Here is a 22,479-nt window from a genome sequence, read left to right as displayed (position 1 = left end):
CTCCCATGTGCTCCAGGCAGGGCCTAAAGGGAGTTTCCTCTCCACTGGATTGGCTTTCTATTGTATTGGCATTGGCAAATAATGTGAATATAGTGACTCAACCCCACTTCCTGCAAGCTTGACTCCCCTATCAGGTGTCCAGCCCTCAAAGTCTGATCTGAGAAAACACCCATCACTCAATCGTGCAATTGCAGGGTTTACATGGGACCTCAAGGGAAGGGTCAGCTCAGCCCAAGGTTTGGTTCAGAGGGCGAAGGAGGGTGTCTCAGCGGGATCTCAAACCAGACAGCCAAGGGGATGGGAATGTTCCCCATCCGGATGCAGTTGGAGTGGCACTGCTCTTCCACAACCTAATTTTGCTGCCAGGGGCCCCATCCTGCTCCCCCCAAACACCAGTGAGGGGTGGGAGCTGTAGCTGGCCAAGGGCGATTCAGCCTCTCACCCTCCACAGCCAGGACCCCGTTGACCCAATGTTTATTCTGTTCAGTGCTTTGCCCCCCGGTTGCCACAGAAGAGTGGCAGGTGGCAGACGCCGGGCACCTTGCTGGGTCTGGGCCCCGTACAGGGAGGGTCGGGCCCCCTGAATTTCACCCGGGGCATGAATGACTCTGAGACACGGCAGGAACGGGCCCCTCTGCTGGGCTCCATCCTGAGAACACACAGAGCACGGGCATTACACGGCTCCCCCCCGATGGCCACAACCCGGGACTGGGCTTCACTGGAAACTCGGCTCCTGGCCCCACCTCGGAACGCAGCCCCCAGGGTCCAAACCTCACTCGCCCGCAGCTTGGAACTCGGGTTCCTGGACGTGGTTTGGAAGATGGGCCCCAGGCCCCAGGCTCGCCCGTCCCAGCTCCAGCCCCAGACCCAGACCCTGCCCCTGTCCTAGGGCAGACCCAGACCCCCTCATATCAGCTTTGGCCCAGACCCTCCCATCCTAGCTCAGGCCCCGACCTCCCCTCCCAGCTCAGGCCCCAGGGTGCCTTCCCAGTTTGGCCCACCATGGAGCCAGCGAGCCGACCCGCAGCCTAGGTTTTGTTCCCTGGCTGAGGCCGGGGTTACCCCGCCTGGTCCCTCCCCGGGCTCTTCCCCCTGTGCCGGGGATCCCGCTGCAGGCTGGGCTCTGTGCTTCCCGCTCGCAGGTTCGCACACCAACACAGACCGGAGAACAGGACCTTGATGTTTTTTTTTCCAGATGTTTCTTTTATTGATTTATACAAAAACCTTAGCAAGCGATACAAGCGGCTGCCGGCCCAGCGCAGAGCCCCCTCCGGACCGGCTGGGGGCAGCAGGAGGGGGAGGTGTTTTCTCCCCAGTCCCGGGGTAACAGTCCCAGCTCAGGGATGAACACTTAATACCAATAATACTGTGCCCCGTGTCTGGAGCCTGACGGTCCCCTCCCCGCAATGGGCTACAAACCAAGGTCCAGAGGAGGGAAGGGACTGGCAAGGGCAATGGCAGAATCAGGAGTAGCACCCAGATGTCCTGGCTTACCACAGGTCCCCTGCTCTAACCACTAGCCTGCACTGCCAGAGCTGGACTAGAACCCAGGAGTCCTAACTCGCAGACACCCCCGGCGGTAACCACTGGCCTCTGCTTCCTTCCAGTGGAAAGTTCAACCCCCACCCCCAGGATGCACCTCGGTGGGGTGTGGGGTCAGAGTTGGTGTCAAGCGTGTCAGGGGTCCATAGAGAGCCTGGATGTTGGGGTGTGCTGTGCCCCTCCCGCCCCGCAGAGCCTTCACGTGCTGGGGCTCTGTTACAATTCTGAGAATCCAGTTGTCAGAGTGGGGGGTGCTTAGGGGTGTTGCATGCTCGTCGCGCTGCAGAGGGGGGTGGGTGGTGCTGAGGGGGGGTCTCCGACCCCCACCCCTCAACCCTGCATATGGCACTGGGACCACAGTGTCAATCTAGAGAGCGGAGGTAGCCCCCTCAACATGGAGCCAGCTGAACCGATAGCTCAACCCCACACTCCATAGACAAATCAAAGATCCCAGACCCACAACAGCCTCATGTCGCACCCTGAACTGCCCTTCACCCCTCCCTGCCTCCCACACCTAACCCCTGCTCCTGGCCCCCTCCCCTCTCTTTCCAGCCCCCTCTCCCCATAGGCTTGAGTAATAGTTTCCACCCGATGCAGTGAGCTACCCCAGGGTTGGCAGGGCCAGGTGGCTGTCAGCCGCTTCCCAAACACCCCTCCCTGGAGATTGACAGCGACCTGTAGGAATGGAGGGGCCAATGCCCAGCTCTGAACCCCAAACCGGTGACAGCAAGTGCTCGGGGCAGTGATCCAAGGAACCAGGGAGAGGAGGAGGGGAAGGTTCCAGGGCTGGGCAGATGGAACCACAGAATCTAAAGGTTCCGGAGTAAAGTAGCTAAACCCCCTGCGCTTTAAGGTTCGAGAGCTGCGGGGAAACCCCCCAAGAATGTCAAGGTTCTAGAGCAAAAGAGCTAGAAAATGGCACATTTTAAGATTCCAAAACTGGCAAGATTCAAATCTAGGGCTTAAAGTTTCTACAGATTGATGTCCATGAATTTAAGGTGCCAAAGCTGGAGGACAACACCCCCCTAACCCCCCCCCAGCATTTATAGGTTCTACCGTAAGGGCAAATGAAAAGGTTCTAGAGCAGGTGAGCAGAGGGGAGAGAGGTTTCTAGAGCAGACTGAAAAGGCTCTAGACTCAGAGGAAGGCAGAGAGAGCCCAGAATGAAGAGGTTCCTGAGCTGAGGGAAGGAGAGAGGAGATGTGCCCCAGAAGGATTAACACTGCATTTTCAACACAACACATCATGGCTGACAGTCTTGCTTGCTCGCTCTCCATGCCGATGGTCTGAGGCCCCATGGTCCGTGTCTCCCCTCAGGCCTGTTACTTCTTCACTCGGCAGCCTTTGGCTGCCTCCCCGATGATGGCCCAGTACTCGCCGAACTCCAGCTTGGCCTCATCAGGGTCCCCAAGGCACTCGATCTTCTCATCCAGTGAGCAGACGTGCTGTGAAGGAGAGTGGGGCGAGTCATCAGAAACCAGCAGAGACCCTGGGTGGGGGGAGCAGGGAGCCACCCACCCAGATGGGAAGGGGGATGGGAAGTGGGGGTGCAGTGAGGGAGGATGTTGTTGGGGTGGGTCTGCTTTGCTGGAAGAGATGGGGGCACAGTATGGTAGAGGTAGTGAGGACACAGCGGGATGGGGCTGTTGCTCAGATTGGAGGGTTCAGTGGGGAGGGAATGTTGCATTGGAATCTTGGGGGGAGTGGGTTCAGGGTTGGTAACACCACTCAGCTTAGTGGGCAGCCATGTCCCCCACCCTGCTGCATCACCCCCACTCCACCGCTCATGGTCCCCCCTCCCTGAGGGATTTCACCCCTAGCGTTCTCCACCGTGACTCTGCTCCAAACCCTGGACATCAGTGGCCTATCCCAGAACCAACAATCTCCCAGCCCTGCTGGGGGGGTGGGGGCGGTGCTGAGGGCTCCCCTTACCTGCGATAGGTGAGGCAGCTGCTGCACCACCAGCTCCCTGAGCTCATTGGGGGTCAGGCACTCCTTCCGCCCCTTCACCGCGTAGCGCTGGAAGTTGTTGATCACGATCTCGATCGCCCTCTCCACGTCAGTTAGCTCCTGGCTGTCCTAGAGCCCACAGGCAGGAGGAGGAGACGTTTAGCAGGGGAGGAGGCAAGGAGGCCCAGCTGTGATGCAAGGAGTAGCTCGAGACCAAGGGAGAACATCCCAGCCTCACTCGCTGAGATCCCGGGGAAGATCAAAGGCTGCCCAGATCCCACATCAGCCTGGCTGAGCGATCTGGGGCTGGCTCTGCCTCTTCCCGGGAGCTGCAGTGGAACAGCTCAGTGCTCCGTCTAGGCAGGCATCTCCCCACCCTGCCACACCACAACCAATGATCCATCTTCTCTGACACCCCTCCTCCATGTCTCACCAGAACCATGGCACCCCTAGTCAATGGAGCTAGTTGACACGAGCTGAGAATGGTCCTACCTCCGGCCAGACCCAAATGAGAAACGCTGTCCACCTAGTCCAGCCTGTTGTCCCCAGCAGTGGCTAGTGCTCGACACTTCACCTAGCTGCTTCAGGACTCTGCCAGGAGGGAAAATTCCCACCTGCCCACCAGCTGCTGATTAGCTTTGCCCTGAAAATCAAGAGCCCTTGGTATGTTATCCTAGCTCCTGCCTAAGCAGACACAGTTCCATTGGTCTGCTGCCAAGAGCTGCACCCAGAATTGAGACTGGATCCTTCTGTCTCGCTATACAAGTAGCAGATGGATCAGTCCCCATAGGGATGTTGGTGCCCATCTGAAATGGGTTTTAGCGTCACCCATGAGTAGGCACCTAGTATCTACCAAACAGCATGGTACAGTAGTCCTCTCTTCCCCGCAGGAGGCTGAAATGGGGGGAGGGGAGCAGTTAAAGATGACCAGATTTGCATCCCTCGGAAGGTTTATCCGGAATTTCTTCTGCCGCTTTCACGAATTCCCCAAAGCTGCATGTCAAGGGAAGAGCTGCTGCGGTTTGCTCCAGCATGGAGGTTCTCCCCTTTACGCACAGCTAAGCCAGTATCTACCAACTAAAGGGATAGCTATTAAAAATAATAGACCTTAAGAACAGCTTTGAACAGGTCTCCTACAGGGACCTGATCCTTCCTAACAGGAGCTCAGATCAGGGGAGCAGCCAAATCCTCAGCTGGTGTAAATCAGCATGGCTGCTGGCCTCAGCACTGACCCCAGGACTCTGGGACTAACCCTCCCATTGGAACGCAGAGCAAAGCAGGAGACTTTCAAGGTTGTTTCCTTCGTTCCTTTGGTTAGTTTAACAGTTGCTGAAACAACTTTTAAACCAACCCAGAACAATGTGACCTTTAGCTTTGCAAGAGCTGGGAAATGCCCCCTGATTTGCCGTGCTTTCAACTGGCCATGGCAGCCTTGGAGCCCCGCTTTGCGTGGGACTCACGAGAAAGCAGCATCTCAGATTTAAACTGGTATCTAGATGCTGAAGATACTTGAGACCAGACCCTCAGAACAGCTGATCCAGAGCCCACTGGAGTCCAGGGGAGATCTCTCCATAGGTTTCAATGGACTTTGGATCAGGCCCCTAGAGAGTTCCTTTTTTCATCCTGAAGTCACAGGAGCTAGAGATGGGAAAGACCCCAGAAGTCCCATCTCCCTGAGCCAGGACCGGACTGTTCCCAGTGCACTGCTGGTCCCAAGTGCAGTTGAGGATCCGGGTGCCTTCAGATACATCCTCAAGAAAAGCACCCTGCACAGCCAGAGGGATCCCACAAACTCTCCCCATGGGACTCGGGATGACAGAGGGCGCGCTAAGGAGCTAATGGCTCTTTCATTGACCTTGCGCTTCTTGTGACAGTGGCACTGGCCCATGCTGCGTCTCTCCGGCACTCTGGTTCCTTAGCTCCCTCTCCTGCTTGGCTTTCCCGTGGGATGCTGCTGGGAGCGGTACAGGGGGTGGACCCAGGCTCCTTCTATGATCCGAGCTGAATCAAGGTGTTGGGTGAACTCCCAAGAGCTGGCTTCACATCAGATGCTGGGGCTTTGCTGGAGTGGGAGAGAGAAGGGGGGAAAGCCCCGGTTAGTTCGCAGCTCCCCCTGATCTTCCCTCCGAAGCTGGAGTTTTAGATCTCAGGGCAGGTTGGAAGTGCACAGCAAGGAACAGCACTCTGGGATCACAGGGAGCTGCTGAAACATGTCCCGTGCCTCTCCCCTAGCAATGTGTTAGGGCAAAGCCAGAGGGGAGCATGTGGGGGAGGCAGTTGGGGGAGGGGGATACCCAGCAGGTGCGATCCCCCAGCCAGAGTCGGGAAGGGGCTGGGAAAGGAAGAGGCCACTTACCTGCTCCAAAGGCTCTTCTGGGATGGGACGGGGCGGGCTGGTCCCCCACCGGGTTTTATACCGCCGAGAGGTGTGAGTGGGAGACACCTCACCAAGTTATCCGCAAGTTATAGCTGTGGTGCAAGGTGTCTCATTTCATAGCCTGGCATGGGGCCAGCGTGGGGCTGGGGCCCCTCCCACTCCACGGCCAGGTTTGCCATTCCCAGCCCGAGTCACCACCCAGCACAAAGAGTACCAGGGACACGGGACGTGCCAGCTTGTGGGGGCAGCTCATCTGCCCCCACGCCCCCACTGCAGAGACACAAAGGGGAACCTGGGAGCTGGGCCCTGGCCGGCTTCGAGCCCAGCGCCCCGGCCGTAAGCTAGCATACGCTGGCAGAAGGCGTGTTCCTGGCGTGCAGCCAGAGCACCTGGAGCCAGGATTTCGTCAGCTTTCCCAAGCGAGGTGGGTGGGGCCGGCTCAGGATGTGAATGGGGGACCGCTGGGGCCAGGCCAGGAATGGCCAGCAGGGCTGGGCGATGCTGACCCTGAGGCCCCAGCCCAGGGCTAGGAGGTGCACTGCTCTCAGAGGCAATGCCTTCCAGGGGAAATCTAAAACTCAGAGCCACTGGTGTTCACTGAATAGCCCCTGCCACCTGGGTGTTAGCCCCTGTGGCCTGGCCAAATACCAGCGTAAGTGACTGCAGCCAAGCTAAAACTCCCACATACTTTCCCGGGACTAAGGAGTCTTCCTGTCCTGTCCTATGCTGCTCTGGCATGGTGTGTTCTGAGGGGCTGGTAACCAGCTGCTGCCTCCACCCCAGAGACGGCTGCATCTTAGCAGAGGGTGAGGGGTCCCTGTGCGAACAGCTGCCACCCCCCAGGCCCCAGGCGGGTGCCTCTCGGGCGGTGGCCATAGGGAGCGTGCAGGGGGAGGCCCCGTGGGTTCAGCGCAGCAGGTCAGAGAACTAGCAGGGTGGAAACGCTCCTGGCCTCTGGTGCTGAAGGCTCCTCCAGGATGATCACTCCTCTCAGCACAACGGCCACCCCAGCAGGCCTCTCTGAGGGGCCCCGGTGTCCTGGTCTGCCCAGCATGCAAAGGACTGGCTGGCAAGACTTGTCCTTCATGACTTTCCTCTGCTACCCAAAGGCCCCATCCCTCTCCTCAGCCCATCCCCTGCTAGGCACTGCCTCCCTGGGACTTCTCTGTATGTCTGAGTGGCTAGAGCAGGGGGGCTGAGAGTCAGGACTCCTGGGTTCCATTCCTAGCTCTGGGAGGGAGTGGGGACTAGTGGCTAGAGCAGGGGGGCTGGGAGTCAGGACTCCTGGGTTCCATTCCTAGCTCTGGGAGGGGAGTGGGGCCTAGTGTCTAGAGCAGTGGGGCTGGGAGTCAGGACTGATCTGCCACCAGTTCGCTGTGTGACCTCATGCAAGTCGCTTCGCCATCTGTGCACAGGACAGGGCTAATGGCTCCTGGCATGGGGGCTGGAGGCTGGGTGAATTAGCCAGGCTGAGTCTGAGCTTAGCCCCTGGGCTCTCGGGCACTGTTGGGAGTCTCAAACCCAGACATCGTCACCCATGGCTCAGTAAAGGTCCCTTGGAGAATGTAGCCAGGGCCCTGGGGAGTGGGGGGGAAGATTGCTGCTGAGGATTTCGGGGGGGTACCGGTAATCTCTGCAGCGACTCAGCGTCCCCTAAGACCTGGTGGGAGAGGCTCGGCCAGGGCAGTCCTCCCCCCTCCACCAAAGACCCTGCCCTCCCATCGCCTCCCAGCCCCTCTGGCTGCTGGGCTCCGGTTGTGTGGGGCAAGGGCCTGGCACAGAGCCAGGAGGTGACTGGGCCAGGGAATCACAACCGCCTGGAGCAGGACACCCAGCCCCTCCTTCACCCTAAGGAATGGAGCCATGCTCAGCTATGGAGGGAACGCTTTATTCATGGCTGGAGTGAGCAGGTCGGCCCCGAGCAGCCCTGGATGCCCCTCCAGCCCTCCCTGCCCCTGGTCACTTCTTCTTCCCCACTTTCTCCTTCTTGATGTCCTTGGCCAGCTCCCCAATCAACCGCCAGTACTCGCTGAACTTCAGCTCCTCATCATTGTTCACGTCCAGGCTGCTCATCTTCTCATCCAGGGATCCCACGTCCTGCGAGGAAGGGCAGGGGGGAGAGATGGTCAGGGCCGGGGCCAAGGGACCAGCTGGCTGCAATGGAGCAAGGCCAGGGAGGGATGGAGCCCAGGGGGTCAGACCAGGGCGCGCGTGGGGAGGCATGGGGCTGAGAGGGCTGGGAGCAGGGAGCTCTGCCCTGCAGCTGGGAGGGATCACGTTCTACAGGCTCCTGTGGGAGAGGGAGGCATCTCCACAGCTGGGCACAGATGCCCGCCGCCCCCAGCCCCCAGCGCTGAGCACCCCAGCAGCAGGGCAGAGCACACTTCCTCTCCTCCGTGCCGAGTGCCAATGGGGGCAGAGCACAGGAGCGGGGGGTAGGCTCAGGCACTCGCAGGTCCCGTGGTTAGAGCAGCAGGACCGGCACCAGGCGGCTTCTGGACTCTGGGCTAGGTGGGGTCCCTCTGGTACCATGGTATCAATTAGACAGACTGCAAGGGGGATAAAGAGAGGGGTTTGTATGGAGATAGATTAGATAGATAGATACTGTCTCATCCTGGTGCCTTCTGAGACCTGGCTGAGAGACCAGCACACACAGGAACCTTAATTATTATTTTATTAATTAACCTCCCTGGAAACCAGACGCAGCATCGGCACCGAGGGGAAAGACATTAGAGCCCCCACAACTCCATCCCCCCGCAATGCTCCCCATCCTCCCGCCCCGAGCGCCACCCCTAGCATAGCCGTTCCTGCCAGTAAACACCCTCCCACCCCATCACACATGCCCCCATCACACGCACACCTTCACCCCCCCACCCCCACCCTCTGCTGGCACCTTCATGAGGTTGGGCAGCTGCAGCGTGACCAGCTCCTTGAACTCCCCAGCCGTCAGGGTCCCCTTCTTGCCCTCCCGGGCCGCGTAGGTGAAGAAGATGCTGACGATTTTCTCAATGGCCGTCTCTAGCTCGGTCAGCTCACACGCGGCCATGGTGCTGGGGAGAGCTGGGCTCCGCTGCCCAGGGGCGGGCGGGGCAGGTGGGAGGCGGGGGCACCTTCAGCTCAGTCTGGCGCAGCTACTCTGAACGGTTAGTCTCTGCGGGAAAACAGGGCAGAGAGAGCCTCGCCTTAGAGCCGAACCCAGAGCTGTACAGTGGGGAGCATAGATAGATAGATAGAGCGGGTGTCTGGAGGTTAGATAGATAGATAGATAGATAGATAGATAGATGCGGGACCGGCTGGCTCTCGGCCCCGATAGGACGTTACCCAGACATTCCCCTCTCGCCCATGTTAGCAGGGACAGTGAGCCACTTGGATGGGAAGCTCTCTGGCACATGTGCAATGAGTTTGGCAGGTCTCTGTCCGGTTCCGAGCGGGCAGGTGTTGCGGGGGCGAGCGGCATTGCGGTCCGGCTCCTAGCTGGGCTGGATGCGCTGGCTGACCAGCGCACACTCACCCAGCCTGGCTCAGCCACATGTTTACATCATCCCCAGCCAGAGCCAGCCTGGCAGACAAAGGGCCCCAGTGTGCGGAGGGGTCCAGCCTGGTGCAGCCCGACTGGGGGGTACCAACAGCCTCGCTGGCTGGGCACGGTGCCGGGGGCAGGCGATGGGACATGGCATCTCCATCCTTGGGACTTAGGAAAGTGCCACTCCTCTGCCCCCCACATCCCCCCAAGTGCTCTCCTGGCCAGCTCACCACCTCCTGGACACAAGGGCCCGGCACAGGATGGCTGCCATGAAGCCAGACAACAGCCCGAGCTGCTGGGGCCCTGGGGGGGAGTTAGGGTGATTTGGGGGGCTCAGCTCCTGATCTCCCCCTGATGCCCCCCCAGACTTTCCTCTCCTCTTGGAACCAGACACAGTTAAATAGCACAAAGGCCCCAGGCCCTGGAGCAGCCACACAAACACACCCAGTTCCAGGAACCTCTCCCTGGGCAACACCTTGCCCGGGCTGGGGAGGCAGAAGGGGGCAAATCCAGATCAGGGAGGGGAATCGCCACTTACCCTGGTTTGCCGCTTGGGAGGAAGCTGCAGACAGGGAGGGCTACGTCCCCTAGCGATGGTTTTATACCCGGCCAGCGGGGAGGGGGAGCGGGCAGCCAGCCCTGGGGGACAGAGCTCCCCGTTCCAGTAGTTCAGCAGAGCGGTGTAATGTTTCCCATTCCAGTCGGACAAACGCCGCCCACGTCCCAACCCGCCCCCCCTTCTTCAGTCAACATCCGAAGTTTAGAGCAAGTCACTGCCCACCCCAGCGAGCGATCGGTAATATCGTCCCGGCCAGGCAGTATCTAGGGATCTAAATGCACACCCCTTGCCCAGAAACAGAGAGAAGGACAGACAGACAGAGGCATCTGGTGGATCAGGGCTAAGGCCGGCAGAGGTGAGGGAAACGGGAGGATGGGAGCGAGTTAACTCCAGAGACTCCTGGCAAACCCAGGGGAAGAGCTAGTGCCAGGAAACTGTGCTTCACTTTGTGATGCAGCGGGATGTGCTTGCAGCAAGGATAAAAGGCAACCAGTGTTTCCCTGTGACAAACCCCCTCCCCTGGGTAGCTGACTACCCCTAGCAGAAGCCCAGATGGACAGATTTCATGCAGATCATTCTTGCTTTTGCTTCTTTTTTTGCCAGTGACAGGCCTGGCCCAAATCACTGGCTTCATTTTCCCTAGGTTCTAGTCCTGGCTTCCTGCCATCTAGTCCCCAAAACCTCTGGGTTGTTCAAAAGATCCCAGCTCTGAGTCTACATCGGCTTCTCCCGCATTTCACCTGCCTCCCAGGGCCAGAAGGTGACTAGTTGTTTCACCTGGGCCTCACTCAGTCAGTTACACTTTCTGGTTCTTGCCAGATGCCACCAGGTGCCACCATCAGCTGCAAACCCAGCAGGGGGCACAAATTCAGACCCCAAACCTGAGAGAGTTTTGATTGAACTGTTTTTTGACTCCGTGAAATCATCTCTGTTAATATTAGGCTTTGAAAAATTCATTAGCCTGAGTTAATTTGGGGGTTCAAATTACACAAGCGTTTCCCTTTGATCGTCAGTTATTTATGAGGAACATCGGCTTGAACGCATTCCCTCCCAGCTCAGGAATAACGCGCTCTCCCTAACGTGGGGCTTTGCACCGTTCCAGATGCTGTTCCCAGTGGCAAAGGGAGCCCTGGCGGGAAACGGCCAAAGGGACTGGTCTGACTGAAAAACAGTGTTCCTCTTGCTGGCCTCCAAGTGCTTGAGGGGAAAAAAATCACTAAACCCTGAAATTCAAAACTGGCAGCCTGGCTGGAGCCCCAGACACCCGGCAAAAAGATGAGCCACACTGAGGCATGCCCGGAAGAAAGATAGAGAAGAGCCCGGCTATGCACTAGGCTGGGAGGGCATTTCCCAGTGTTTAATTTGTGCCAGGGCTTGTCAGGGCTAAGCCCTGGTACCTCTGGGCCTGGCAGTTCATAGCCCTGGCACCGCTGGGCCTGGCAGTTCAGAGCCCTGGCACCGCTGGGCCTGGCAGTTCTTAGCCCCAGCACTGCTGGGCCTGGCAGTTCACAGCCCCAGTACCGCTGGGCTTGCTGCATCACTGATGAATGTAAACTATTGCTTGAGCCCTGGCACCTAATTGCTTGAGCCCCAGCCCCTCTTTCATTACAAATTAAGCCCTGGCGTTGCTGCATCAGAGTGAGACAGATCCCAGGGTTAGGCCGGCACTGGGAGCTATTTCTGGAGGGCAGGGACTGCTCCTCCCTGAGCCTGACTCCAGAGCATGTGCCCAATCCTGGCCCCTGGGGCTAAGGTGCACAATGACCATTCTCTTTGTAAGGGCCGGGGCTTGAAGCCAGGCGCCGCAGAGTGGAAGCTGGACACAGCACATGCGGCTCGGGCTCACCAAATAGTCAGTGTGGGTGCAGGCCGGAAAAATCAGGGGGAAACTTTCTCAAGTCAAAATTGACCCAAATTCACCCATTGTGTCACTCGCCCCGAATCTGCATTTTTCAGTGATAAAAGGTTTGCACAAAAATTTTGCCCAGCTACAACCATATGCATGAGCCGCTACAGTGTGAGCTAAAGGACTGAGCACCCCCGGGTGGACTCATCTGTGGGGAAGGCCTGATACGCTTCTCTGGGCGTCATATATGCCCCGTGCGCGTGAGCCTCACATTCAGTGGAGCTGGGCAGAGCCTTGTAGCTTCTCACCCTGGGGAAAGGGTTACCCAGCTGCTAGACCTCGACCCGAGGGAGCTGCTGTCTCATGGCGCGAGACAGGAACGCGGGTCCTGTTCTTATAGATTCATAGATACTAAGGTCAGAAGGGACCATTCTGATCATCTAGTCTGACCTCCTGCACAGCGCAGGCCACAGAATCTCACCCACCCACTCCTATGAAAAACCTCACCTATGTCTGAGCTATTGAAGTCCTCAAATTGTGGTTTAAAGACTTCAAGGAGCAGAGAAGCCTCCAGCAAGTGACCCGTGCCCCATGCTACAGAAGAGAGCGAAAAACCCCCAGGGCCTCTCCAATCTGCCCTGGAGGAAAATTCCTTCCCGACCCCAAATACGGCAATCAGCTAAACCCTGAGCATATGGGCAAGATTCACCAGCCAGATACTACAGAAAATTCTTTCCTGGGTAACTCAGATCCCATCCATCTAATATCCCATCTCAGGGGATTAGTCCTATTTACCCTGAATATTTAAAGATCAATTACTTACCAAAATCCCATCATACCATCTCCTCCATAAACTTATCGAGTAGAATCTTAAAACCAGATAGATCTTTTGCCCCCACTGCTTCCCTTGGAAGGCTATTCCAAAACTTCACTCCTCTGATGGTTAGAAACCTTCGTCTAATTTCAAGTCTAAACTTCCTGGTGGCCAGTTTATACCCATTTGTTCTTGTGTCCACATTGGTGCTGAGCTTAATAATTCCTCTCCCTCTCCTGTATTTATCCCTCTGATATATTTATAGAGAGCAATCATATCTCCCCTCAACCTTCTTTTAGTTAGGCTAAACAAGCCAAGCTCCTTAAGTCTCCTTTCATAAGACAGGTTTCAGAGTAGCAGCCGTGTTAGTCTGTATTCGCAAAAAGAAAAGGAGTACTTGTGGCACCTTAGAGACTAACAAATTTATTAGAGCATAAGCTTTCGTGAGCTACAGCTCACATCCGATGAAGTGAGCTGTAGCTCACGAAAGCTTATGCTCTAATAAATTTGTTAGTCTCTAAGGTGCCACAAGTACTCCTTTTCTTTTTTCATAAGACAAGTTTTCCATTCCTCGGATCATCCTAATAGCCCTTCTCTGTACCTGCTCCAGTTTGAATTCATCCTTCTTAAACATGGGAGATCAGAACTGCACACAGTATTCTAGGTGAGGTCTCACCAGTGCCTTGTATAATGGTACTAAAACCTCCTTATCCCTACTGGAAATGCCTCTCCTGATGCATCCCAAAACCACATTAGCTTTTTTCACAGCCATATCACATTGGCAGCTCATAGTCATCCTATGATCAACCAATACTCCAAGGTCCTTCTCCTCTTCCGTTGCTTCTAATTGATGCGTCCCCAACTTATAACTAAAATTCTTGTTATTAATCCCTAAATGCATAACCTTACACTTCTCACTATTAAATTTCATCCTATTGCTATTACTCCAGTTTACAAGGTCATCCAGATCCTCCTGTATAATATCCCGATCCTTCTCTGAATTGGCAATACCTCCCAGCTTTGTATCATCTGCAAACTTTATTAGCACACTCCCACTTTTTGTGTCAAGGTCAGTAATAAAAAGATTAAATAAGATTGGTCCCAAAACCAATCCCTGAGGAACTCCACTGGTAACCTCCCTCCAACCTGACAGTTCGCCTTTCAGTAGGACCTGTTGCAGTCTCCCCTTTAACCAATTCCTTATCCACCTTTTGATGTTCATATTGATCCCCATCTTCTCCAATTTAACCAATAATTCCCCATGTGGCACGGTATCAAATGCCTTACTGAAATCTAGGTAAATTAGATCCACTGCATTTCCTTTATCTAAAAAATCTGTTACTTTTTCAAAAAAGGAGATTAGGTTGGTTTGGCACGATCTACCTTTTGTAAAACCATGTTGTATTTTGTCCCATTTACCATTGACTTCAATGTCCTTAACTAATTTCTCCTTCAAAATTTTTTCCAGGACCTTGCATACTACAGATGTCAAACTAACTAGACTGTAGTTATCCGGATCACTTTTTTTTCCTTTCTTAAAAATAGGAACTATATTAGCAATTCTCCAATCATTCGGTACTACTCCTGAGTTTACAGATTCATTAAAAATTCTTGCTAATGGGCTTGCAATTTCAGGTGCCAATTCCTTTAATATTCTTGGATGAAGATTATCTGGGCCCCCCAATTTAGTCCCATTAAGCTGTTTGAGTTTCGCTTCTACCTCAGATATGGAAACATATCTACCTCCGTATCCTCATTCCCATTTGTCATGCTACCATTATCCCTAAGATCCTCTTTAGCCTTATTAAAGACTGAGGCAAAGTATTTGTTTAGATATTGGGCCATGCCTAGATTATCTTTAACCTCCACTCCATCCTCAGTGTTTAGCGGCCCCACTTCTTCTTTCTTAGTTTTCTTCTTATTTATATGGCTATAGAACCTTTTACTATTGGTTTTAATTCCCTTTGCAAGGTCCAACACTACTCGACTTTTAGCCTGTCTCACTTTATCCCTACATGTTCTGACCTCAATTAGGTAGCTTTCCTTGCTGATCCCTCCCATCTTCCACTCCCTGTATGCTTTCTGCTTCTTCTTAATCACCTCTCTAAGATGCTTGCTCATCCAGCTTGGTCTACAACTCCTGCCTATGAATTTTTTCCCTTTTCTTGGGATACAGGCTTCCGATAGCTTCTGCAGCTTTGATTTAAAGTAATCCCAGGCCTCCTTTACCTTTAGATCCATAAGTTCTTCAGTCCAATCCACTTCCCTAACTAATTTCCTTAATTTTTGAAAGTCAGCCCTTTTGAAATCAAAAACTCTAGTTGCAGATTTATTTCTGTTAATCCTTCCATTTAGTTTGAGTTCTTCGGCTAGTCCATCCTGTTTGAACTTCTCCGAACTGCCCTGACCCAGAGGCCTCGCCCCACCCGGCAGCCAACTCCCTTAGTTAGAGAGGGAGGAGTCCCTGGCCACTAGCAAATATTCACTGCGCCCTGGGGCCTCCGAATCACCCAGGGCCCAGCCAGAGGGGAAAGGCCAGGAGGCTGCATCTGAAAGCAGCTTGGCAAAACCAGGCCCGTGGCTGTTTGCTGATCTTGTGGAGATGCCATCCCCATAGCCCCTTCTCTGGCCTGGCCGTGAGTGCTCTGGCTCCTGCCAGGTGACCTGGGTCACTTTGGCTGGGATTTGCTGGAGCGATGAGGAATTTGTAGCCTGAGATCCCAAGACTGGGCCATTCTGGAGCTCCCACCTGCTGAGCGGCCAGCTCCAGCCATGGAGGGAAGGGTGGAAAGTGCCCGTTCTGGTGGTGACAGTGCATCTCAGCTGGAAGGGCCCCAGCAAGTGCCAGGCAAGGGGTGACCCCAGGCCAGAAAGAGACATGGGGCAGCAGGCGTGACAAGGACCCGGTGGTGGGGAGGAAGGGCAGGGACTCAGCCCTGCAGAGATCCTGGGCTGCCCCACGTCCCCATTGAAGGCTGCGCCCCGGGCTGAGTTGTGATGCCAGTTACCCCAGGGTAAAGCGGGAATCCTCCTGATTAAGTCATCTGGAGCAGATTCCAGCCCTTGGGAGGAGGCGGCGTGGGAGGGGGCACAGCTGGGTGCACAGCTCACGGCGTGTGGGTGGCGAAGGGAGGTGGCTGGGGAGCTGCTTCTCAGCCTGAGATCAGCAGAGGCAGTGCGGCCCATGGCGGCTGCTGGGGTACGTTAGTGGGGGGCTATTTGCTCAGACACTCCCCGCGTTGCTGGGTCCCAGCAGAGAGCCGCAGCCTGGGCCAACTGGGGGAGGGGCGCGGCCCCAAGTCAACCCAGACTCCAACCACGGGAAATTTTCCAGCATTTGTCATCAAGAAATGGAGCAACCGGTCCCTCCTTGCCCTGGTGCACACACCCAAGCGCTCGTACCTTCCCACCCTCCCAGGCGTGGCGCTGGGGAAAGGTTCCCCGGCACCTTGCAACACAGCCCATGGCAGCCTGCAGGGGGCGCCACACTGGTGGCAAGGGGGGGGGGCCCGGTTCCCCCACTGCCTCGGGTGGGATGGTCCACTGGGGTCGATCCGTGTTGCTCCGGTGAAGCCAAGAGAGCTGCAGCGACTGCCGGGAGCTGGCTCGCTCCCGCACGGCACAGGGGGAAAGGGCCAGCCAGCATCGTACGAAGGGCCACGGAGAGTCGGGCCCCGTGATCCAGGCAGTCAGGCTTCATAGCTTTCTCCTCAGTCCCCGCACCCCTGGCCATGGCTACTGTGAAATCCTGCCAGTCGCCAGCAAGGGGCTGCGTGGTCAGGTAGCTAAGGACCCTGTACTAGGCCTCAGGAAGGGGGGTCCATTTCTAACTGTGCCGCAGCCCCCCTGTATGGTGCTGGGCCAGTCTCTGTTTCTTTGGGTGTCAGGTCCCCACCTCTAAAACAGGGACCATGAACCAGCCTTTGCCTGCTTAGATTCTTCAGGGCAGGGCCGGTGTCTTGCTCTCTGTATGTGCAGCGCTCAGGACAAGGGGGCCTGGCCGTGGCGGGGAGCTCCCAGTGCCAAGACTTCGTGATACTCAGTGACGACTGAAATCCTGAGCCGTGCTCTGATCCCGCACTCCTCGGTGGGGATCAGGCCTCGCTTTCTCACTGACCCGGGACACGCTCAGCTTCTCCATGAGACTAGGGAAACCCAGATGTGCACATGCCTAGTTCTGTGTCCCACACAGAAACCTCGCACACGCACACAAACACACACACACACTGGCTCATCTGGATGCTGGACCTGCAGTCGAGTTTGGCCAGTTGGTCCCCATTCCAAGCAGCCAGTGACATCGGCGCTGGATACGAGACAATGGCATGATCAAAGGGTGATCAGCCACGGGAGAGCTGGTGGTTCCTGACGAAACCCCTGGCGACGAGTCAGAATCACACGGGACTGGACTGAGTTGTCAGATGAGTGACACCCTAATTCCAGGGCTCACCCACCCGGGGGAGGGTGATGGGCCATGGGGAATAGCTGTGCTTTGAGACACCTGCCGTCCCCTATCCCGCACCAGCCGCCCTGCCAGCCCCTGCATGACGCAGTTAATGTCTCAACCTTCTTCTTGCCTGTCTCCCCTCATTTGGCCGTGGGCACCTGGGCCCAATTCTCAGGAACACCATTCCACCATCGGGGCAGGGAAAGAGCTGGGAGAATATAAGCCACCTTTAGCATGCGCTATGCCCTGTCATGAAAATGTGCAATCAGCCGTACTGGGTCAGACCAATGGCCCATCCAGCCCAGTGTCCTGTCTCTGACAGGACCGGGGCCAGGTGCTTCACAGGGAAGGAACAGAACAGGCGATTCTCGAGTGATCCGTCCCCTGGCTGTTGTCCAGTCCCAGCTTCTGGCAGTCAGAGGTTTAGGGACACCCAGAGCAAACGGTTGTACCCCTGACCGTCTTGGCTAGTAGCCGTTGATAGACCTGTGCTCCAGGAACGTATCTCATTCTTTTGGCCTTCACAACATCCCCTGGCAATGAGTTCCACAGGTTGACTGGGCATCTACTCAGCCACAGTCACACGGGCCGGGGTCAGGGGCTGGCTGCTGTGGGCTGGGCAGCCCCTCCACCATTGCCTGCATGACTAGGGAGAAGGCTGTAGGGGGCGATCTCCCTAGGACCCCACCCAGGACTTCATCCTGCGCTTTTCTGATCCAGTGGGGCTGAGGGCACAGCCTTATCCCCCCAGCCCCATCCGTCCCATCTTCATCTCCCTTTCCTCACTAACCCCTGGGCAGCGATGGGAGGAAGCACCCAGACAGAGGCTGTGAGCCAGGGCCCAGCACAAGGCAGGGCCTGTCTCCTACCAGTGCTCTGGGGGGCAGTGGGGATTCCCAAGAGCAGGGTCTCAGTGCCCGGTGGAGGGAGCTTGGTGTTACATACTCTGGGGCAGGCAAGCTGGATGCTGGATGGGGAGGACACTAGGGAACAGCAAACTGGACCAGGCTGTTCCACTACCAAAGCTGGTTTCTTATGAGCCGGGGGGGGCCAGGGCAGGGTTCGGAGCAGGGGCCCTGGGCCAGGAGAAGGGCGCTGAGGTTGCAGAGAGGTAGAGATCACGGGCCTGAAGCAGAAGCACAAGACAAGCAGCCAGAGGCATGTGCATAGAGCGAGCGGCTTTAGCAGGAATGTGGCTGCCAGCCGGTGGGCAGCCAGTGGGATGAGACAGCGACCGGGTTGTCTCCGATCATGCTCCAACGGACAAGCGCCCACAGCACTGGGCCCATCAGCAGCCTGACAGGGCCACACAGACTGGTCCAGGGGGTCCTGCTGAGGCAGGGCTGAGGCCTGAGGGGTGCTGCTGTTGCCACTGGCTGCCCTGGGCATGCACCGAGACTTCCATGCACCCAGCAAAGCTGTCGGACCCCCCCAGGAGAAAGGGCAGCGTGGTTAATGGATTGCACAAAGGGATGGGCATCACGGATTCCTGGGTTCCGTGCCCACCTCGCAGTTTGGCCCTGGGGGAAGCCCTTCTGTGCCTCGGTTTCCCTAGCCATAACATGGGGCTGAGTTCTAAAGCTGTCCGGAGGGCTAGCTAGGGGATGTTTGCAGAGGGATTTTGGCAGGAAGGGAGCTAAGTAAATCACATTATTATTGCCTCCCATCTGCCCTGGAGTCACACACGGAGACGCAACCTCTGCCCAGCGTTTGGGGTCTGTGGCTTGTGGGGACAAATAAAGCGGCTTTGTATCATTTTGCTTCCCTCAGCCATGAATCCAGGGTCTGTTAGAGCCCAGCAGGACTCTGAGGAAAGGGCTGGGCTGAGTTTTCTAAATACACAAATAGGCTGTTTATTTTCCAGCAGGTCGAATGTGAACTCAAGTTCCAAAAAGCCACAAAGGATTCAGCCTCTCATGACCCTCTGCAGCCTGGGAGAATGAGCCTGCCATCCCTGGGCGTTATCGGTTCTGGGTCAGCTTCTGCAAGCCTCCCAGGTTTAAAACCAGAGCAAGTGACATCTTGCCTTCCTGGCCCAATCGGCCAAGCCCAGTGCTATGTGACTGCCAAACAGCTGCCATGTTCCAACCCAGAGGGGGCTGCACTGCAGTGGTGGGGCCATGTGCTGCAAAGCACTTTGGGACCCTTTCTGAATGAAAGGAGTCTAATAAGGATCAAGGTATTTTCCTTCTCTCCCCGGCCCTTGCCCAGCTCCTCCACTGCCCTGCAGGCTCCTGGCATCAGCTGAGCACTTCTGGGGCAGTTTAGCTTATTTAGGCCGAAAGAAAACAAACAGGAGACAAATAAACCTAGCGCAAAGGCACGGTGTGTTCACAGCACTGCCCTCCCTCTCCGAACCCAGAGGAGGGGCCCAGACAGACAGCTCCTCAGCCACGGTACTCGGGCAAAGCTCGGCTGGTGTGCACCAGGTGAGGATCAGTCCCAGTGTCGCCCAAGGACTGTGCATTCAGGCCTCTGACACAGTCCTTCAGCACGAGCATAGGACAACATTTGGGGCCCCAGCCTCCAGTGCCTGCACCTTGACTCATCATTTCCACAAGTGGGTGAAAAACGCTCCCCAGCTGAGCTGTGTTTTACAGCCTCTGTGCACGGGCGGGAACGATTGTGCAAGGTACAAGAGGGCAATGGTGAATCAGGCCTTTGGCGCCAGGTCGCTGGCTGGACTGACCATCCCCGAAGGGCTGAGGCTGCTACAAGTGGGAGCTAGCCCTGAAATTTCTCCTCTCCAAACCCCAGAGCAGCAAAACCTCCTTGTGGTTCAGGGTGTGCATGCAGCCACCCCACTACGGATCCTGCTGTATAACAGCAGCGGCTGCTCCCCACACTGATTGGGGAGCCAGCCAAGCTCACCCAGCCCAGGCATGGGCAACAGGAGCGACTGGTTTATCTGGGTCAATGCGTAGCAAGGCAGAGGCTAAAACCTGTTCCGAGATACTGTAACCTGCTTGGCACGTCAGGCTGAGCTCCCCGGGAGCTCACATTGATAATTGCTTCTCCCAGGGATCTGCCAGTGTGGGCATGTCAGGAATGGAGTTTCTGCAGCAGTTTTGCCAGGCTGATGTGCCAGGGCACTGCACCTTTGGGAGGAGCTTTAGACAACAGCTCCTGATGGGCTGGATCCCGTGGGACAGGCCAGGAAGCCAGGAGACCCAGCACAGGGGCGTGTTTGTTCAAAGTTAGATTCTGAGCTCAGTTTTCCTGGTGTAAAGCCAGAGACATTCCACTGGAACTCAGTGGGCTGAGTCAGGATTTACACCCAGATCAGAATCCAGCCTGGAAGGTTGAACATTTTAGGCAGAGATTTTTCAAATGTGCCTAAGGAGTTTGGGGGCTAAAATGTTTGGGAATCAGGAGACGTCCAAGGGCCTTGGGCGGCTCTGGGACTCTCAGCCCTGTTTCCTGCTCAGAGAGGGAGGGTGGTCTAGGAGTTCAGGCACTGTCGTCAGACTTGCGCTAAAACCAAGGCTCAAGTCCCTGTGTGCCACTGAATTCCTGCGTGAACTTGGTCCACTCACTTACTTAAGAAAGTATTTAGCTTAGTCTGGTAAAAATTATGCTGTGGTTCTAGGCACTGACCCAAAACCCAGTGCAGACAAGGGGGTGGGGAAAGCCATGGGGGGCTTTTGGTGGGCATCCGATCTGGCCCCTTGAGTCTCTGCAGTTAAGCCCATTTCTGTGTGTGTTGTGATAGGGTCCCCCTTGCCAGGCACTGACCCATCTGCATACAGGGAATTTCACCCCTCCAGTGCCAGGGTATACGTCCTCTCCCATTCTTCCCCAGCTCCATCCAGCCGCTAAAGGCCGGGACCACTGTGAACTTGCTGCGTCAGAGACAGGTGTGGGGTGAGCCCAGGATGTGGAAGCAAGAACCTCCTAAATTCCAATCCTCACATGGAAATCCTCCATGGCTGAGGGCAAATCCTCCATGGCCATTTGACCAGCTAGTGCCTCGGTTTCCCCGTCTGTAAAATAATAATAACAGGACAGAACTTTAATTAGTTGGCATCTGGAAGATCAAACCACCGTGTTACAATAATCCTCTGCCCCATCAGGTGAAAGGGTTTAGACAAGCATTACAGTATTATCACCTTTCACGGGAGGGGGGAACAGGCACAGAGACAGAACGTGACACGTCGTGACAAGTCGCACAAGGAGTCTGTGGCAGAGCTGGCATTAGAACCCAGAGCTCCCAGCATTCCTTCCCAGGATCAGGAAGGGAACCCAGGAGTCCTGGCTCCCAGTCCTGCATTTTACCTGCTAGACCTGCCCCCTCTCTGCTTTACTGCTCTAAGCCGAGCCTTCCAGCCATTCCAGCTTGGGTGCATTAAGCACTGAGCGGGTAACAGCCTTCATAGGGTAACGCCTGAGTCTCCACCCCCACCAGCACCCAGCTGGCCACCAGACACCCCACACCTGGCCTGGTCTCTCCCCTCATGCGTCCTGCCCCCCAGGGCCAGACAGTCGTAATTCTGAGGTTCAGAGGTTCTGGGAGGGTTCCAGTCTCTGGCACCAGCTGTGCCCAGCCAGGGTGTTTCCTCCTGCGGTTCCCAGCCTAGCGAAGACGCCAACGCCCCGTATCTGGTTCACTTTCCAGGGCCGGATTCTCAGCTGCATTAGTCCTGCGAGCCAGGGAGCCGGGCAGTCTGAGTCTGAGAAGCGAGCAGGGCTGGGAGCATTGGGGTGCTGGGCTGGGGGGGCCCAAGAGAGAGATTCTCCTACGTGGGGCTGCCCCTGGAACTCCCAGCTACTGGACTGCCTCCAGCTCTGCGCCATGCATTGGAGCCGGGCGCCAGGCCGGGAGCGGGACACAGAGCGAGAGTTTTCTATCCAGAAATGGAACAGCTCGGGCTCGCAGGGGTGCCAGCGGGGAGCAGAGCCTGCCAGCCGGGCAGAGAAAGCAGCTGTTGGTGCAGGCTGAGCCAGACCCCCTCCCACCCCCCAGCTCTGTCCAGCTGCCAATTCCCCTTCTTAGGACATGGGCTGGGAAGGAGGCCGGGGGCCCGAGGCATTCAGGCTTAGCGCACGCCGTGGGCAGAGTCACTCCGGCAGCAGCCTGCTCCCACCCACTAGTAAGTGGCAAACTACGACTCCCAGGCAAATGGGCTGGGGGGACACTCAGGCCTGTGGGGTTTGCGGCAGGACGGGCAGGGGCATAATGCTGCTCTCGCTCGCCAGGGAGTGACTGGAGCCAGTGGACTTAGGGGGGTTGAGCACAGAGGGGACTAGGGGGCAAGGGGTGGGCTCAGCTAACTGACGGGAACTGGAGGAGGCAGGCCGGTGGTGTTATCTGGTGGGGCTGGAGGGCTGATGGTTTCCATGGGCTGGGGGTGCCGCCCAGTGTGTCCAAGAGCCAGGGACCCACGGAGCTGGCGTGGGGCAGGGCCCACGAAGCGTTCGGGCCGC

At 56.5% G+C, this 22,479-nt stretch overlaps 3 protein-coding genes and 1 long non-coding RNA gene across 6 annotated transcripts in view; 1 reads left to right on the top strand and 3 right to left on the bottom strand.

Annotated features, from left to right (window-relative positions):
* Positions 1-1,184: 1,184 nt before the first annotated feature.
* Positions 1,185-7,601, bottom strand: S100A14 (S100 calcium binding protein A14). 2 transcript variants are annotated; one of them, XM_038382829.2, is made up of 4 exons: positions 5,849-7,601; positions 5,348-5,554; positions 3,475-3,621; positions 1,185-2,987 (listed from the first exon to the last, which is right to left on the bottom strand). In XM_038382829.2, exons 2-4 carry the CDS (start codon positions 5,378-5,380, stop codon positions 2,865-2,867), a joined length of 303 nt encoding a protein of 100 aa, XP_038238757.1. In that variant the 5' UTR covers positions 5,381-5,554; positions 5,849-7,601; the 3' UTR covers positions 1,185-2,864. The 2 variants fall into 2 exon arrangements, with proteins under 2 accessions (XP_038238757.1, XP_043357801.1); XM_043501866.1 differs by having other exon boundaries at positions 5,348-7,601.
* Positions 7,602-7,743: 142 nt separating this feature from the next.
* Positions 7,744-10,246, bottom strand: S100A13 (S100 calcium binding protein A13). Of its 2 annotated transcripts, none has more exons than XM_038382830.2 (3): positions 9,931-10,246; positions 8,763-9,020; positions 7,744-7,966 (listed from the first exon to the last, which is right to left on the bottom strand). In XM_038382830.2, exons 2-3 carry the CDS (start codon positions 8,913-8,915, stop codon positions 7,829-7,831), a joined length of 291 nt encoding a protein of 96 aa, XP_038238758.1. In that variant the 5' UTR covers positions 8,916-9,020; positions 9,931-10,246; the 3' UTR covers positions 7,744-7,828. The 2 variants fall into 2 exon arrangements, with proteins under 2 accessions (XP_038238758.1, XP_043357803.1); XM_043501868.1 differs by lacking the exon at positions 9,931-10,246 and adding an exon at positions 9,191-9,363.
* Positions 10,247-13,046: 2,800 nt separating this feature from the next.
* The window catches only part of LOC122457342, a 21,258-nt gene continuing 11,825 nt past the window's right edge, over positions 13,047-22,479 (bottom strand). Inside the window, exons 2-3 of the long non-coding RNA XR_006276838.1 lie at positions 17,175-17,177; positions 13,047-13,085 (exon numbers count right to left, since the gene is read on the bottom strand). This is a non-coding gene — a long non-coding RNA (uncharacterized LOC122457342). The remainder of the gene's footprint in view (positions 13,086-17,174; positions 17,178-22,479) is intronic.
* S100A1 (S100 calcium binding protein A1) overlaps positions 22,058-22,479 on the top strand; it is a 6,953-nt gene continuing 6,531 nt past the window's right edge. The window contains exon 1 of the mRNA XM_038382826.2: positions 22,058-22,145. The gene's annotated coding sequence lies outside the window, so the exon portion shown is untranslated. The remainder of the gene's footprint in view (positions 22,146-22,479) is intronic.

Source organism: Dermochelys coriacea, chromosome 24 (assembly GCF_009764565.3).
Source record: "Dermochelys coriacea isolate rDerCor1 chromosome 24, rDerCor1.pri.v4, whole genome shotgun sequence".
Classification (NCBI taxonomy): domain Eukaryota; kingdom Metazoa; phylum Chordata; order Testudines; family Dermochelyidae; genus Dermochelys; species Dermochelys coriacea.
The sequence above is the reverse complement of the archived record's forward strand: the minus strand, read 5'-3'. Positions and strand labels throughout refer to the sequence as shown.

What these genes read in the sequence shown, in the direction of transcription:
- S100A14 (XM_043501866.1), bottom strand. Translation starts at nt 5,380, where the DNA reads ATGGGCCAGTGCCACTGTCACAAGAAGCGCAAG. An exon ending in ACTGTCACAAGAAGCGCAAG is followed by an intron (nt 3,622 to 5,347) that starts GTCAATGAAAGA and finishes TGTGGGCTCTAG; the next exon opens with GACAGCCAGGAGCTAACTGA. An exon ending in AGCTGCCTCACCTATCGCAG is followed by an intron (nt 2,988 to 3,474) that starts GTAAGGGGAGCC and finishes TCTCCTTCACAG; the next exon opens with CACGTCTGCTCACTGGATGA.
- S100A13 (XM_038382830.2), bottom strand. Translation starts at nt 8,915, where the DNA reads ATGGCCGCGTGTGAGCTGACCGAGCTAGAGACGGCCATTGAGAAAATC. An exon ending in AGCTGCCCAACCTCATGAAG is followed by an intron (nt 7,967 to 8,762) that starts GTGCCAGCAGAG and finishes CCTTCCTCGCAG; the next exon opens with GACGTGGGATCCCTGGATGA.